General features: G+C 23.4%; 1 protein-coding gene across 1 annotated transcript in view; it reads right to left on the bottom strand.

Annotated features, from left to right (window-relative positions):
- Positions 1–18,961, bottom strand: part of LOC105361145 (hemicentin-1) — a 196,240-nt gene that overhangs the window by 32,731 nt on the left and 144,548 nt on the right. Inside the window, exons 10-11 of the mRNA XM_011498252.1 lie at positions 7,571–7,730; positions 1,946–2,245 (exon numbers count right to left, since the gene is read on the bottom strand). Of these exons, the coding sequence (XP_011496554.1) occupies positions 1,946–2,245; positions 7,571–7,730 (460 nt within the window). The remainder of the gene's footprint in view (positions 1–1,945; positions 2,246–7,570; positions 7,731–18,961) is intronic.

Below are 18,961 nucleotides of genomic sequence, written 5' to 3'. Positions count from 1 at the left end.
AATTATTTGCCAGTGCTTATATTTATTTTTTGGGGCTTATCTGCTTATCTAATATTTCGATCTACTTTTACTGAGTCTACGAGTGGGGATAGAGACGTAGTATAGGTAAACACAAACCGTGGTCGGTGAGAACTGAAATCCCTTTTGAATTATGATAATCTGGAAGGCGGCAAAGACGAGGGCGATGAGTGCTAGGAGAATGAGTAATCAAATGCTAGAAAGAAATAGAGGAAGAGTAAGAAAAACAAAAAAAGAATGTATATAAAAAGAGAATGAAAGTAATAAAAATAAATAAATTAGAGAAATAGTAACAGAGAAATGGAGATAGAAAATGTAGATCGAAAATGAAGTTATTTACAAACACGTGACTATGAAAATATATGTTTAATTATATCTCTGTAAATATATAAATCTGTTCAATGTAGAAGAAACATCTAGGTATTTCATATATTAAATTACTTTAACGAAGACAGCGATTATTAGTTTTGTTGCTTATACTCCTCTGTTAGTAAGATACTCGTAAATAGGATTTTTTAAATACCATTGCCGTAGAAGCTTTATTAAAGTTTTGTATTTTCACAGCACGTATATTATTTATCGAATTATTTATTCAATAATAGGCTAATACTATTTCAGAATTATTTTTTATTAAGATTGAAGATATTTTAATTTTATTTTATAGTAAAAGTAATAGTATAATATATCAGCTATAACATTTTTTAAGATTAATAAATTTTATATAATAAATTTTCCAGATTCTATTATATTTTTTATTTCATTTAATTTCATGTATAGTATTTTACAGTGTTATAATGTGAAATAGTAAGAAAATAATATTTATGTTTTATTTAAATTCAGATAATAAATTTGGATAAAAAATTTAATTAAAACAATGTATTTATATGGCAGATTATTATATTAATGACTCTGTTAATATATTCTATTAGAAATTAAAACAACTCAGTATTTTCATATCTGAAGTTTTAGTACCAAAATACGAGGTATGTGAAATGGATGTTTGATGAAACATGCATAGTCAATAAGAGGAACCATAATTGCTTAACTACTTCACTGTGAATGGCGTGTATACACATAATCGATTAAACAGATTTCAACTGAAAATGTTTTATATGTATGTACATTATAGATGAGGCGAGTGTAAGCTTCAAGTACTATGTAAATATATTAGAAATAAAAAAATTTTTAATCTGATATTCATATTTAAAAATCTTATAGAATACTTCATTTACAAAAAGTGACGAAATTTAATACATGTTAATGATCAGATTATTAAAAAAATATCATGCAAATTTTTTACACTTTATTAAACAAAATTATCTCATAAAAATACATAATTCATGCAATTATCATTGCATAATTAGCTTATCGAAATCTTAATGGTGACTTATAATTTTAAATAACGATGAATAATTCATAAAGTGGCGATCGATAAACAGAATCATTGATTTTATAAATATTCCAGGATTAAATAAAATTTTTAATTACAAAGTGCATTGGATTGTATTAATTAAAGTTGAAAGGTAATCCATTGTTCCTCAATAATTATGAATAACTGCAATTATATAGTAATAAATACAGAATCCTTATCTATATTGGTAGATTATTGGTAAATATTTTGTTTGAAACTATAAAAGAAATATTAAGATTTAAGAAGTACTAAGGGCTGCTTATTTTTCATATCTAGAAAAAATGCCATTAACAATTTCTTTCGTAGATCAAAATGTTTGATCTGATTGAATTAGAACATACGGTGACTACTAAATATGAAAAACTTTTACTTTATACAAAGAAGTCCAACAATTTTTTTCATGGACAATGCTGCATTAAATTCAATGAAAGCGATGAATTATAATAGGTATTTTAAGTTTATCGCTGATTTATTCGCTTATACGGTTGAATAATTAGAAAAAATTTAATTACGCACCGGCTGCGACTAGTTGAAAGAGACATGGCCTTGACTGACTGCCGACGAAGTTATCAGCCCAGCAGGATAGTGTACCATAATCTAATTCCGTATTGGGCACATAAGTGAGTACGCTGAGTCCGTCGATTGGCTCGACGGAGAACCGTTTGTTGGGCACCTCTAGAGTCTCGCCGCTGTTGTTGAATTTCCATCGAAAACTGTGGGCAGGCGGGTCAGCTTCCACCTTACACGCTATCTCTAGGGATTCACCCCTTGAGCCCCCCACCACGACGATCCTGTCCTCTTTGCAGACTGGTGCATCTGCAATGTAACCGTTAACCTTAACATCTCAACATATGCATTTTATGTCTGATTTATTTCTAGATGGATTTTTTATGCAATAAAAAGAAATCAGTACGTAAACAGCGAAGTTGATTTATTTTTAACGAAATAAAAAATTAGTTTAAAAACATTTCAATCACTAATGAATTAAATTTAGTATTGAGAAATATATTAAATAAACGATGAAAAATTATTCTTTCCATTTCGAAGGCATATTAAAAACTTACTATTGTTAAAAAAATTATTTAATAATATAGTATTCGTTTTTTTTATTCTTAATTTTCTTTTTCTTTATTATTTTCTTGTTTTCCATATCTTTTATATTCTTTATATTCTTTAATGTTTTATATTAATCTTTTATGGGATTGTTTATTTATTGCTGTTGTTAGTGTTCGATTTATTTCTATTATAACAATTATACTTTTACTAAAGATTCTAGCAATATGATAGTTGTCATTTATGTACATTATTAAAATATTTGGTTACACGAAAAATCTTACAGAATTAAGGAGTAGTGTTTTTCTTTTTGTATGCGTCCAGAATTAGCTCAAGCAGATATATTTCAAGAATGAATTTCATATTTTCTTTTTTCCCTTTTTCTACTTTGATATGTAATTTATAATGAGATTAAAATATATGGTAGATGTTTTTTAGTTACTGAAAATAATAGTTGGAGCATGACTACTATTTTCGTTTATGATTGTGTAATTCATATATATATATTCATTTATGTTTTATGTTGGAATTCTATTACATTTTTAATAAGAATTTAAGATACATTCAATTTACAATAAAAATATTTATATATTTTACTATTCAGTGTTGAGTTATTTATTTAAAATCGAATGTAAGTATGACCATTATTTAATTTTTATACGTAAATTTATTATTTTATCTGGATTAGTCGAAGAAATGTGTATATATATAATTGAATTAACTACACAACGCGTTTTATAAAGAATCAATTAACATTATATACATAATCAATAGTTTTGAAGAAATTTAATCATATTATAGAAATATATATATATATATATATATATATATATATATATATATATATAGGGAAAAAGAAAAAGATGTACTCAACACACTTAACCGATGATACAAATTATAGAAAGACTAGTCAAAATATGAAGCAAGAAGCATGTGAAATTTGCATAATGGACAACAATAAGCGAGAAGGTTATAAGTATAAATATAATTTATAAGTTATACTTATAAAATTATAAGTAAATTTAGAAATTATAATAACAACTTTTCGGTCCAGGAGCATCGAACTGCATTAATTTTATTTTGCAAGTAGCTTATCGTGTCATCCAAATAGTATTAAACTTTATTGCTTACTATATACTATTCAATATTATAATTATTTTTCTTTAATTACATTTACAAATCCATTGTAAATTATCCTATTATACTGTTGTTGTATTAAAATTCAGAGAAAACGAAGGCTTTTTAATCTGATAACAGTTGTTTTCTAGTGTTTTTACTGTATTTTCACAATCTCTAATGTTATGTGCTATACGAAAACTTTTTGTAATAATAATGAAAAAATCTTGGAAAAATCATATAAATGTACAAGTTGAATTTAAATATAAAAATTTTGAGTATCCCAGAACATTAACGAATAAAATTTATATAATGCGAAAAAATAGCTATGAATATTGAGTGATACACTAAATGTTATGAATTACAATAAATAAGAATATAAAGTTAGAAAAATTATTTTGTATATAATTTGATAATTTATATTTATTTCATTCGCTTGTAAAATCGGCTTATTTTCTGGAAGTATGAAGTCATGATTTTCTTTTAATAAAAATAGAAGCCTAATGAATATGAAACTGAAAAGTAATAAGATTAGTAACACAATTAACCTAACTCAAATGGTATATAATTTCAAAATTATATAAATTTAAAGAAAAATGTATATAAAATTCTCTCTTCAAAAATATGAAAATTAAATTACTTAAAGTGAACCAAATGTATAAGTATATACATGTTTATTTTTTCAGTATATTTTTAGTAGAAGTGTTGACTTAAATCGGAAATTATTGTATCAGTGGAAATTATTCTGTGGCTGTTACTTTAACATCGAGAAGCCTGGATGATTTATAGGTATGCAAATGTTTGACCAATTCCACTATTGGCACTTTCTTAGTGACAATACATGAGTTGATAGAACATACAGATAGTTTTATGAGCACGCTCCTGTATTTAGTCTGTTGATAAATTTTATAGGCGATGCTCCCTAGTAAAATCGCTCGTTCTACAAGAGCAATGCAAAGTTCAAAGGGCCTACCAAGAAAAGAACGAAACAGAGATTTCGAAAATGAGAATGGGGAACTAGCGTGAAGAAAGAATGTAAAAACAGAAACTGGGGTATTCTTTATACGTAGCAGAAGCTTATGAAGCGAATTACATGTGCAGAGCAAGAGAAAATCACATGACGAAGGTAAAGGTCTTCATATTCGTACGAAGTATTATCGTAATGCGTTGTCATTGTACAAGTGTTGCAGTATAGAGTTCATCCTGCGGTATTATACGAGCAGGCTTTACAAGTGGTATAAATCAAGGGGATACTTTTAGGTTTTTTTCTACTTATTTCAGTATCAAGTCATTTTCTCGGGTACATTTTTATCGTTTTATTTTTGTATATTTTTTTATTATTAAAAATAATTTCCATATTATTAGTACAATGATTTGATAAATGTAATTGAAAAATGAAGTATTATTTTTGTTAAGAAGCTAATTTAGCCATGTTATTATTTTTTAATGATTATTTGTGAATAATTTATAAGTAAAATAAAACGAAGCTGTATTTTTTATGTATTAAATAAAAAATTATTGAAAAAATGTTTATTTATTAGTGTTATTGTTTTGAATAGAGCATAAGCCTCTATCACACAGAGTTTTTTTTGTAAAATTAGCTAACTTTATAGTTAACTTTAATTAGTATTTCCAGAAAATGAAAATAATAATATCTGTAAGTAAAATTTGAAAAATTTGCTTATATAATTATTATACTTAATATAAAAAGTTGTATTAAGGAATTTTCTATCTTATTAGAGGCTTCATTCTATTTTCTGTATTATTGTAAATATTTCTTCTTGTCTAAATTCTTGTTGACTTATTTTTCTTATTTTCATATCTCTGTAACATAATATTTATTTTTCATTGATTTATTAATAATAGATTTATAAAATATATGATTTGTATATATAAATGCGAATTAACTTTTCCGTCATGAGAGTGGTTTCATTTATAAATATCTGTTTTGCTAAATAAATATAGTCAATCCCAAAACCAAAAAATATTTATTGATTTAATCGTCGTTTTATTACAAATTATTATATATTTTTATTTTGACATGTATATTTGTGTTTAATAAATTATACTATTTTGATGCTGAAAATAAATCTTCAGCTTCTAAGTTTTATTAATTTTATTAAAAAATATTTTACACAAAAAACTTTTTTCCAATTTTAAAAATAATGTTGATATTATTTCACAGTATCATTAGAGAAAATAAAAATATAAGAAATATAATTGATAATTGAAATATAATTCAAATATAAATTAAGTTAACTTCAAGATATAAATAAAGTACCGTATAATGTCAAAAAAAATTTGTCAGAAAATACAAAATAATAAATTGAATTATAAAATATTATTCAAGTATGACCAAATATATTTTTGTAAAAATATATACAATTTTCATACAAAATAATACAAGAAATTAATATTAATCTTAGAATTTATAATTTCATTAAGGTTAATACATTTTTATTTAATATACTTAATATATTTATATTCAATCTTAAAATATAAGCTATTAATACAGCTATGCTCTTTTATGATATACAAATAAAAGCAGTTAAAATACGATATTTTTCAATATTGATTTGATATATGTAAATACTTCTGCATGGTCAGATATGCTATGGTATACTTGTACTGTATGTTATGAAAAATGAAATTCAGTTTAGCATGAAGCCATCAAATCACAGTGCCAAATATGTGTTTTTTCATCCGGAGTCATGCTTTTTTACAGGAGGATCTCATCAATTTTGTGCTATTTCTCTCCTTCGTTTTTATTCTTTGTTTCTTGCTTCTATTCTTCTTTAAAAATTAATTTTGCGGACAAAATCTGAGAATGAAAGAATGAGATCTATAGAAAGAGATATCCGAAGATAGAGAGTGGCGAAGAATATCATAAATGGAAATTGGATATAAAAAATTTATAGTAGACTAAGTACAGTTGAAAGATTTACATATGTTGCGATGTTTTGATTAGTCTATTTAGCTGCTCTACCCTTTACACGCATGGTTTCATTATATTAAAAAAATATAGAAAGGTTAAACAAAGGGAAAACAAAGAGAGACAAAAACCGTGTTATCTGAAGAATGTATTGAGAAAAGAAGGCACAAGAGATTGGAAAGGTGTATAAATGGAAAGGCCACGAAAGAAACAGAATAAGAGAGAAATTATCTGAAACTCACTTGACCACATCAACAAAAATATGAATGGATGTTTATATATTGATTATTTTTATTTGGCAAGTAGAACATTCATATAGTACAGACTATTCTAGTCTATAGTTTATAGACTATATTTCTGTATAGGGTAAAATTATATTTTTACTTATGCCTATCATGTTTAATGACATATAAAAAAACATCCAGAAGACCTATATTATCAATTTCGAGAATATATATGTATATATATATAATTTTTTTAGAATTTGCCTAGAAGGGAAATGTTTCTTTCAATTTAAATTAATAAATGAAGTTAATATAAATGGTATTTCTTAAAATTTAATGGAGAATAAACTAAAATCGAATTGCATATATATATATATATATATATATATTTCTTTTTCTTTTAATAAAATATGCATTATATCTACTGTAAATAATTTATATATTTATTCATTAGTTTTACATATAATTTAAGGGAGTTCTAATTCAAATAATATTTATACATTTATATACTCACAATTCAATCACTTAACTTTCAAATAAGATATAGCTTATGGTCAAATATTATTTTTTTAATTAACTTATGTTTACAAAAGAAATGAATACTTATTTATAAATTTTTATTTAATTTATTTAAATAATTATATTTTAAAATCATAATTTAAATTTTGTAAAAATAAATCTATAAAAATGTCATACGTAAGACATATGTATTTCATTATAAGTATAAGTAGTTAATTTATGTAATAAGAATATTTTATATTTAATAATCATTTTTAGTTTGTAAATTACTTAGATAATGAACTAATATGTACTTACATTTTACACGGAATTCAAGTGGTTCACTTTTAGTTTCCTGGATATTATTGGTAGCTGCACAAACATATAAGCCTGCACTATTTCTGGTTACGCTCTGAAGTACCAGACTCTGATTAGACCAAATGATTCTGGCGGATGTATTATGGGTTAATATTACTCCCTAAAATAAAAAAAATTATTATTTTAAGTAAAAAATATAATGAAATGTCTATAAGTCAAGAAATTATTTCTTGTATGCTAAACAGTAATTATCTAGGTTAAATACAAGATTATAATTAATAAAGTTCTTCACTATTATGAAGAATATATTCCATTTTTTATGTAGAATTGAATCAAATTAAAATTTCGCAATATATCTTAGCCATAGTATATATAATACTTATAGCAATATATCAAAATCAAACAAAATTGTAATTATGAATTTTCAGCTAAATTATATGTCAAGAATTCTATAAATTTTAATTAATTTTGTCTAATTTCTAAATAAAATAAAAAATAAATTCTATGAAAGGGATTGTCCAATTAGCAATTTGGTGGATCAACTCTAAAATTTCATCATTTTAAATACGCTTTCATGCAATACTGGAGATTTTAATAAAGTAATTTTTGGCTTATAGGGATTTCTCCTGTAGCATAGAGTTGAATATTCTTTATATATTGAAGTGGAATAAACGTGGTATGATCAGCCTAGACTGCCAAGCTTGGTTACAGTTAAAACATTAACGGAAAATCAGACAAGAATTTCATCGGTATCTTCCCTCTGCAGCTAATGGCAACATTGATCATAAAATCCATTGGCGCCCTCATTTCTCTAAGTATACAATTCGATTTTGGATTAGGTGACAATGACAGATATATTTGTATGCATATTCACTCAGGTATATGTCTAAGCATCTATCACTTTTGAATTTGCTTTATTTTGTCATATACAGGCATTATATGATATAACAGGCCTAACTGTCCAGATGCTAGTGTATTTATGTTTGTGCTCATGTATGTACGATAACATATGTCACATGTGCATAGGGATAAAAAGCAAACAGGTTAAACAGGAATAAATTGCAAGTGGATATGATAACACATGCGAAATGGTTAAAACAATAATTTTTACAATACAAATACAACAAGTTTCATTTATTTCCTTCTTTTATAAAATATTATTATATTCGGAAATTAAATATGAATATATTTTAATAGAAAATTATTAGTCTTTCTACTATATATCAGTGTTAATTTTCAGGCTTTCAGAATAATATTTGAGAATAAATTTATTAATGCATAAAAAGAAATAAATTGATTTAAAATAAATATACTAAATTATGGGTTATTTAAAATGAACAAAATATTAAATAAACAAAATATGCATTCATTTTTTCATAATTATTTAGGTAATACTAGATAGTATCATAAATTATGTAATCGTGGCAAGATTATGGAAAGATATCAATATATATGAAAGAACATATTAAATTTTAAAATCTTCAATCTTATAGTAAATTATGGGATATAAAACCTGTTATATTTGATTAAATTAATAAATGTCAGCATCGTTATGTAATTATATAAAAGTTACTTAAAAACACAAGAAAATTAGTTTAAATTTTATATGCAAATTATATTTATTTAAATGACAAAGATAATCTTATAGTTTATTTATACTTGAATTTTTTTTTGACATAAATATAAAATCAATTTTTTGATATTCAGTGTTATAATTTAATAGAATTAATGATATACTTCAAAAGAAATTATATTTTTTGTAAAGTTTAGTTATAAGTATCATCTTGTAGTGAAAGTTTATTAAGTTTTTCTGGATCCTAGACTACTAAAGCACCTCTCTTTTGAACATTTATTCTCAAAATCTTGAAAGACATTCTTTGAAGTGAAGCATTCAACTGGGTAACCAATACTTTCGTTAATCTTCTACCTTGTTTCTTTTTCTATAGTAATAATTTCGTTGTCATGGTTTTGTTTGATGTTATTATAAACTACTTTTAATTTTTTCTCAATGTGAAATTTTGTCTACTAAATTATTCTTCCATTTTATTTAAGGTTTTAATAATCATTTAAAATTTTTCAGATTCTTCATATAAATAAAATATAATCTTCCATATAATAAATTTACATTTGAAAATTATACATTTGTAATTTAAATAAAAAATATTTTTTAAACTATGTTTAATTGAATTAACAATAAATTTTAATATTTTATAAATTATATCACAATTTTTTATGTAAATATTATTGCTGAATTGAAAGTAATACATTATAATATTAATATTTTTAAGCATTAATAAGTAATACTTATTGAACAACAAAAATTAAAAATATTATTATTCTTACGATTCGTAATATATTTAAGGAAAATTTATTTGTGATTTATACTGCACTTAAATTTTTGTAATAATAAAACAATTGTATGTTTTATTAATTGTTTATTAATTGTGAACACCGATTAGTTTTTTGAGATTTTTGTATGTCTCTATTATATTATTTTGAGTATAATTTCATTTTATAATAAATATATAGTTCATTATAGAATGCAGTAAATTATAATATATAAATACTATTGATTATAATTTACTGTATAATTATCAAGTATTAATTAATTATATGTTAATAAATTTTTTTCCAAGTAAACTTGAAATTCTACTTAAAAATATTTAAAAAAATATTAAAAATTATTAAAAATCTATTAAATAAAAGCAGATTATTTAAATAGGTGAATTAAGGCAAAAAGATTTTTATAAATCCAATGCTTTTTAAATATTTTGATTTTATATTACATTTCGTAAAATGATCCAATATATTTAAAACTATTTCAATTATTTAAAGTATTGGAATTATTCAATTATTATATCTGCATGAAATTTATAATATTTAAATATTGATATTTAGAATACAACATGCTTTTCTTAAAATTTTTAATCGTATCTGTTAAGCATAAAGTATAATATATAATAAAGAAATAATGGAGTATGATATGTAGAGGAGTTATCGCATGTTCAACATATAAAAATATCAAATTATATGAGTGATCAATAAAATTAGTATTTATATTTAATTAAAAAAATAAATAATTAATTGAACTCTACAAAACCATTTAGAACTGTTATAGTATCAAATTAGTTGGTTGCATAAGAATAAATATTTAATATATTCAATACGATTTATTTTTTTACCTTTATGAAAAAAAAATCACAATCTTTGAAGTTGATAATCATGTAGAGACATAAAAGAATTAAGAATAAGTAAAAGATCAAACGTCAGAAGACTATAAAAGGTATTAGCTAAGTAGTTTATCAAATAAAGTCGAGTTGATATACTTTTCTTGATGATCTAATAAAAACGATAAAGAACAAACTGATAGTGTGATAACGTTGGTATGCTATGTGTTTCTACCGATTAACATGTTTTACTCAATTAAACTAGATTGTAATCTATGTAGCTCGCTGGCATCTGCAATGTAGTTGAGTGTTGGTAAGGCGGTTTAGCACACTTAGCATGGGTTAAGCTTTGGTTAAATCCTGGGGTTTAGTTTCGATTACTCCACTATGGTAAAAGACAGAAGAGAAAGATAGCGAGAAGACCATTACCTTTAGCGGTCACCGTGGTTAATGCAGACTACTCAACTAACTTCAAACAGTCTAACTCATTTTCACTTCTCATTTCTCTTTTAATCGATTTCTTTAAATCCTACGGTATCATCTTATTGCTTAGGAGGCTTGTCGGATATTAACTAAACTACCGAAACTCGCATGATTAATCAGACTTACATCCTATAGTGAAGATACTGAATAAATTAGATGTTTAATGGACAATCTAGAAAATCGCGTTCAGTGTTTCATTGAATCTTATTATAGGAAATTATATCAAAGAAATATGTAGTATATCACAATATTATGATTCTTATATATTTCATAGATTATAATTATTAATATTATTTCTTTTAAAAAATATTACTTTATTATTAGTCTTTATTAATGCATATTTCTGTTTTTTTTAATTATTTATATGGACATGTTCAATAATTTCATTATATAGTATAAAATATATTTTATTTAAATTATTTATATTAATACAAGTTCATATCTATTGTCTTATTTCAAAACTTTTCATTAAATATTTTTAAATTTTTAATTATGATATTAATCCGTTCTTTAATAAAGAATTATATAATTTTTAGACAATCATCTCTAATGTTATTACATTTGATTAAATTGTGTTATAGCTTTCAGTGTTAAGGCTTATTAAAAATTTAATGCCTATTATTTTTTATTAAATTATTTGATTATCATTTGCACTTGTATCAATCTTGTAGAAAAAAAAAATTAATGGCTTTCAATTAAATTTGCCTCTTAGAAATATTGAAAAGTATATTAGTTGCTAAGCTTCAATACTCGAAGATTATTGACATTCGATTATAACTATTATCTGAACTCAATGAAATTGCATATACACTTTCTTACTTATGAAAGGAAATTTTGTCGATATGGGTGAGCTATAACACTTTATTTTTAGAATTTTTTCTTCTATAACAATTTTCTACTGAAATACTTGAAGAGTTTTGGATGAAAATCGCATATTAGTCATTATAGATTTATTAAAGAATAATTTCCAAGATAAAATAATTGAAATAGTTTTTGTTTCCATTAAAATAATAAGTATATATTTAAAATGAATAATAAAGAATAACGAAGTAGAAGAAGAAAACAAGCAAGAGAGCAGATATAGAAGTTTCGGTATTACTATTCTAGTTGGCCATTGAGCATGAATGTAACTTTAGCAGGTTAAGCTCTATCTTTTATATTCTCTTCTTTGTTCTTTCTATTTCTCGTTTACTCTACAACTTTCCCTCCCCCTGTCTGTCTTCTGTTCGCCATACCCTCTTTCATGTTGCCATTCTTCTGATCACTTCCTCACACCTTCTCTGTCACTCCCTTCTTTTTGCCACTCCTGACTCCCGCTCTTGATCCTTTTACTCACTTTCACTCACTCTTTCTCTTTCTCTCTATACATTTTTGGTTCTCATTTTAACTTCTTCACTTTCTCGTTCCTTATCCAATCTAAGCTTCCACCTGCTGCACGCAACTGTGCTCCGTCGGCTAGAAAATTTGTAGGGCGCTCACTGTTTAAACTGTTTCCTCTTTTTTATTGGATTCTTGATCACGCTTTCGACTCTTATTTTGTTTTTTATTCTCGATTTATTTCGTAAAGGCTTGTGCAATGTATCAGAATGTATGAAGGGGGAAGAAATCTAGAGAAAATTTTGTTGTTTCCTTATTTTGTTCAACTGTAGAGATCTAGACAAGTCGAGATTCTGAAATCTTATGTAGAATTACGGTTTAAAGTTTCGATGTATCTAAGATGTGAAGGCTCTCTAGAGAATAAATTTTCCAAGCAGCATTTGTTTTATGTTTAGTGATAGCAAAATACTTTGTTGGGCCAAAATTTATAGTCGAAGAAACACATTCAACTATAAAATATTCCTTTATTTATTCATAGATTCATAAAACAGTAATAAATTTAATTATATTAGAAATTGGTACTTAATTATACATTTAAGTGTTAAGATAAAAAAAACCTTAAAATCTATATCATGTATCTAAGATATTAAAAGGAACAATTTAATTTTTTTGCAAATCCAAAGTTTGCAATACAATGATTATATGATTAAAAAATAGAATGTTTTTGAAATATATAATTACTACAAATTTGATTACTACAAATTATATTATTTTCCTTTCATACTAATTTTCATAAGATGAAAAATTGATATATCTGCATATTATTTATTATTATATGAAAATCATATCAATAATATCATTTTTCTGAGGTTTACAAATAGTCTAATATTATATAATAAAAATATAAAATGCTAAAAAAATTTAGTATGTTAAAATTATTATAACTAGTGAATATTTTTAATCTTTTACATATTTAATTATTTCATTTTGTTACATCATACTGTAGTATATCATATTGCTTGTTTTAAATATGTAACTTATATTGACGATTTATTTTTGACAGTAAATATAGTTTCAGTTAAGAAAGATTAATTATCTAGAATAAAGCTTTATTAACATGTATCTATTGGATGAAATATTTCTATTTAAAATTATAAAATAGAACTTTTAAGCAGTATTATTTTTTTTACACTATTCGTAAGTAAAGTTATTACTCTTACATTAATTGAGGATGTAGACGATTGATTGAGAATGGTAAATTACTAGTTTTTATATTTATAAATTTATATACTAGTAAAATAAAGCAGTTGTATACAAGAAACGAACAGAAGTAATTTATCATTTTCGTAATATTTAATTTTTGTACAAAAATTTTTACATAAAACTTAGTAAATATGAAAAGATTAACTACTTTATTTATCTTGTAAATACTGCAAATACTGAAAATCTGTATTAAAAAAGTAAATTAGAAATATTAAAGCAATTATCATGTATGAAATGATACGAATAAAATATAATACAAATCTGATCATAATGTAAATTATTATAAATCATTTTAATTTGTGAAAATGATATTAAAGTAATTATTATTTATAGATAAATATTTAACTTTTAATTACCATTATCAATCTAATTTTATTTTGAATTATATTTGTGTTATGTCAAGATTACTTTTTTTGTAATTTTCATTAATATGAATATTTTTCATACTTGATGTATTTATTCATGAGCAGATTAATGAATGAACAGAATACGTTTGAACGTATAACGAAATGTTTATTAAAAGATATTGAAAAAGGTCTAAACTATTTTTTGTTCGAATTAGTAAATAATTCGAATTTATAAAACCTGAAGTGAAAGATCCGGGACAATATATAATTGTGGTTCTCTATATACGAAAAAAATATACTTCATATGTTTACAAAAGTAGTCTTTATACATATATGAAAATAATTTAATTTTTTTCTATTAAATTTTCTTTTAAAGAAGATTAAATATACACAGAAATAATAGATGTTATAATTATATTAATGTGAAAAATATTTTCATATCATTTTAAGAGAATTAATTGTTTGAGTAAAAAGAATGAAATTGTTGTAAGTAAAATTCAACAACCAATTTCAAATAAAAAAGTTATTTTGAACTATTATTTATTGAATAATTTATTTTATGAAAATGATAATGAAATATGTTTTCAATGTTTGAAATTATGTTTATATACTAAGCAAAGTATTTTTGACCAATACAAGATCATAGTTAAATAAATGAATATTTAAATTCCTTAAATCATACTATTGAAATACATGTAAACATCAAAATGAGAATACAGTCTATATTTAGAGTCTAATTTATTATATAATGACAATATTTAATAAAATACTGCACTATAATGAAGTTTTTGTTTATTTTATATGGTATGTTTAATATTTAATACTTCGTAAATTTACCTTATTAATAACATTTTATATGCTAAGTGAAGTACTCATCGAATTTATAATTAATTGAAGTTTATATTAAATAAATATGAATGTAAATTATGTCAAAGGAGAAATATATTATTAATAATATTGATAAGAAATCAATATTAATATAAAATTAATATTAAAATTGAATTACATACTCTTTCTGTGTTTTGGAATTTTTTTTTATTCTATATTTATAATTTTCTATTAAATATATTTTGAATTTATTAAATGTTGAATAAAATATGCCATCATAATTTCTTTGGAGGATTACTTAAAACAATAAGATATGGGTAATAAATGTAGTCTAACTGGTTAATTACAAATTTTGTATACAATTTTTTAAGAATATGTTTAAATGAGACGAAATAAGATGATGAGAAATCGGAAGAAAATAAATGAAAGTGACAAAAAAAGAGGGAGAGGGAACGACGAAAGTACTGATTGTGGCGGCGTAACATATATTTTCGTTAGACGAGTTTATTTTGACTAGTCAACTAGGTAATTTTTATTTTTCTCAAAGAAATTTGGTAAGATTTTATACTAATAAATAAAGACTTTTGCATTATATTTTTTTAATTATATTAAGACTAAATTTTATATTTAATTTCTTTCTTTTATTTTATTTTTATTCACTTTTAGAAATTATATAAATACATAAATGAAAAATTGAAGATAAACATTTTGTTAGTCATATACCATATCTACAATTAATACATGTGTATCACTACGTTCATTTTCATATATTTGATCTTATTCGCCGTGAATTTATTTATCTTTTTATGTATATAAATATTTAATTTCATAGGCAGCTAATTGGTAAGAATTTTTTCCTAATGTCAATATTAAAAAACTCTGTTAAATGGTTACAATAAGAGAGTGATCAGATGTATGTTAAAGTGTTTTTGGTATTATTATTTTTTCAAATCGAACTATTAAAATGGTTGGTCTATATTTTAGTTACCGATTATTAAGCTTTTGTTAAAAAATTATATTTATTTATAAATAATAACAGTTGAGTTATATTTTACTGATTTATATAAAAAATAATTAATTCTTTTATAAAATCAATTAGTCTTATAAAAAATATTTTAATTATATTTACAATATAAAAATTGTAAATAACAAATATATATCATATATTTACTCTCCATGCATATAATTTAAAAAAACATTTGCAAAAAAAGGTTTAATCTACATCCGTTATAATGTAATATTTTTAATTACGTTTTAATAATATTTTTATCTTACGAGCTGTATTCAAGACTCAAAAATAATTTTTTTTCTATATATAAACAATTTACTCAAGAGATATCGTTACATACTGTATCTCTAGAATATTGTACAAAGTCGTGTAAATGTTAAAAAAATAAGTTTAAACCTAAAGCTGTTATGAACATTCACGTAAATAAATTACCACTTTTAAAATTCATACCATTCTTATATTGCCTTATCCATACTACTCTTGGGAATTGGTTGTATGACTGACAGAAACCGTACATTGCTGACTACGTATCTTTTTAACTTTATCCTCTACAGCTTTTGAAACTTCTTTATTTTGGTTTTTCTTAAACAAGCCGACTTTGATACACACGTGCACTTATAAATGTAGGTACAGCATGTATATATACAGACTCATAAATGTTTAGATGAATGTACATACATTGTTACTTGTCTATTTTATTTATATTTCTCATTTGTCATATTTATGGAATTTTAAAACTTATTGTCTTCAATTTAAAATTTTATACAAAACTACCTTAAAGTATTATTTCAAAGATTTTGTATTATCAATGTAAGTGATTTTCAAAGTCAATTTTTCTATTGAAAACCTAAAAATAAGTATTATTTTAGTATTAAATAAGTATTTATTATTCGTTATTATTTAATCCCATAATTTATAAATTAAGATTTTCATCAATTATTAATTAAATAATTTAAATTTAATTTTTGAAATATATATCGTAAAATTTTGTTTTTAATCTTAACGTAGTAAAAAATATTCTAGTATATTTTTTCTGAAACTCTAAATTATCTCACTTCTTCTTCTCTTTTTACTTCCGATTTTTATTCACTTTCTATTACTTTACTCTTATTTTTTGTATTACTTGTAAAATTCTAAAAATGGAAATAGAGAAAGAAAGAAGCAAATCAAAAAGATAACTATGAGAGTCAGAAAGACGTATTTGTTATTCGCTCTTAAAAAAAGAAATTATTTTTTTTTAATAATGCTCTTTGTTTTGGATGCATACATATGCTTCAAGCATCCGCGCGCTCGCACCTTCACACACACGACACATATTCAATAAATGTGAACAATTACTAATGTTTGAATAGATAATAATTTTATTTTTCAATAAGCTTTTACTATTTTGCTTAAATAATATGTGTAGTAATAAACAAAACTAGTTTCAATTGAAAAGTTTCTTTGTAAAAAGTTTAGTAAATATTTTTAGTTCAAATGAAAATTTAATTTATTTTAAATTTAAGTTTCAATATTAATTTCGTTACATAAAAATAATAAAATATATAACTAATATGACACTACATTACAATCATAATATTACTAAATAACATACTAAATAACGATAACAAAGAATATTACTAATTATTCTTTGTTTATCATTATAGTATACAATAATTAATTGTTTCTAAATATTTTATAAAAATATTACCTTCATAATTGAAATAATTTAAAAAGACGGTTGAATGTAAAGAAATATTTTAATGTTCGGAAATATAGAATTATATATGATAGATATGAACTGGTGTTTTATGAATTGATATGAAATTCAAATTGCTTAAACGCCCGACGTCGGCGACAATACTAATGTTTCATCGTTACAGTACAGAACAGAAACAGTGTATATTTACATGGCGTAGCAAGAAAAATGAGATTTATTTTTGAAAATGAATAGAAGTTTTCTTGTATATTTAGGAATTTATCAATTCTTTATTAGCACGAATGGAACTCTATAGTATCGTGATTGATTTAGTACTAATTACACTTTTTTGACAAATGTCGGTTTATGAGGTACTCATTTAATTAAAAATAGTAATAATAATAAGGAAAATATTTTTATTTTCAAGGTTTAGTAAATAATTATGTTTGCATCATCGAAGCTGGTAAGTAAATTGAATTCACAAAGTTATTGAGCTCTCTTTATATCATCGATTTATAAACCGTAGTAATAAAGCCACAAAGGGTTCTTTTATATAAAAATTGTTTTCTTTTTTGCACACAATTTATCGGTAGACTTGAGAAATTGAGTTTTTTATTACATTCTTTGAAAGCAAAACTCTTCCTTGGTGTAATACCATTGACTTGTATAAAATCATTTTTAATATTGATTGTAGAAAAGGTGGAGCAATGCACACATATTTCATTACATAAATAAATACATTTTTTATAACTAAGTTTTTAATTTTTATTACTTTTAATAGTTTTAAATGAAAGTTTAAACTTAAAAATCTCTATATATCCTTATTATTAAATAGAGAATATTTTATATACATAGCGTTTTTAAGTACGTAAAACTTGGAATGTTTGAAAATGATATTACAATATCATTTTGAATAAAAATAAAAATAAAAATACAACTTTGTTTGCCATTATTTTCTATTCTTCGTCATTTAATTTGTATAAAATGTTTTTATATTTATTATTTTATAATAATGGCAACAATTTTTTAGTAATGGAAATAAAATAAAAAATTGCTATGTAAAAAATATATTCCAATAATAAGGAAAAATCGTGTTATACAATGTTAAAAAAATGCAACTTTAAAATATTGAGAGCAAACGAATATAGACAAATGAAGATTGAAAAAAAGAAACAAAAGCTTGACGATCGTCAATTTTCCTTCCAGTTAACATCAACGCTTCTTCTTACATGAAGTACTGTAAAAATAAAGCGAACGCCCACAGAACGGCTTATCACGCGTAATTTAAGGGATTATAAA

Source organism: Ceratosolen solmsi, unplaced genomic scaffold (genome assembly GCF_000503995.2).
Source record: "Ceratosolen solmsi marchali unplaced genomic scaffold, CerSol_1.0 scaffold14, whole genome shotgun sequence".
NCBI classification, from domain to species: Eukaryota; Metazoa; Arthropoda; class Insecta; order Hymenoptera; family Agaonidae; genus Ceratosolen; species Ceratosolen solmsi.
This window is presented reverse-complemented; position numbering and strand designations above follow the sequence as displayed.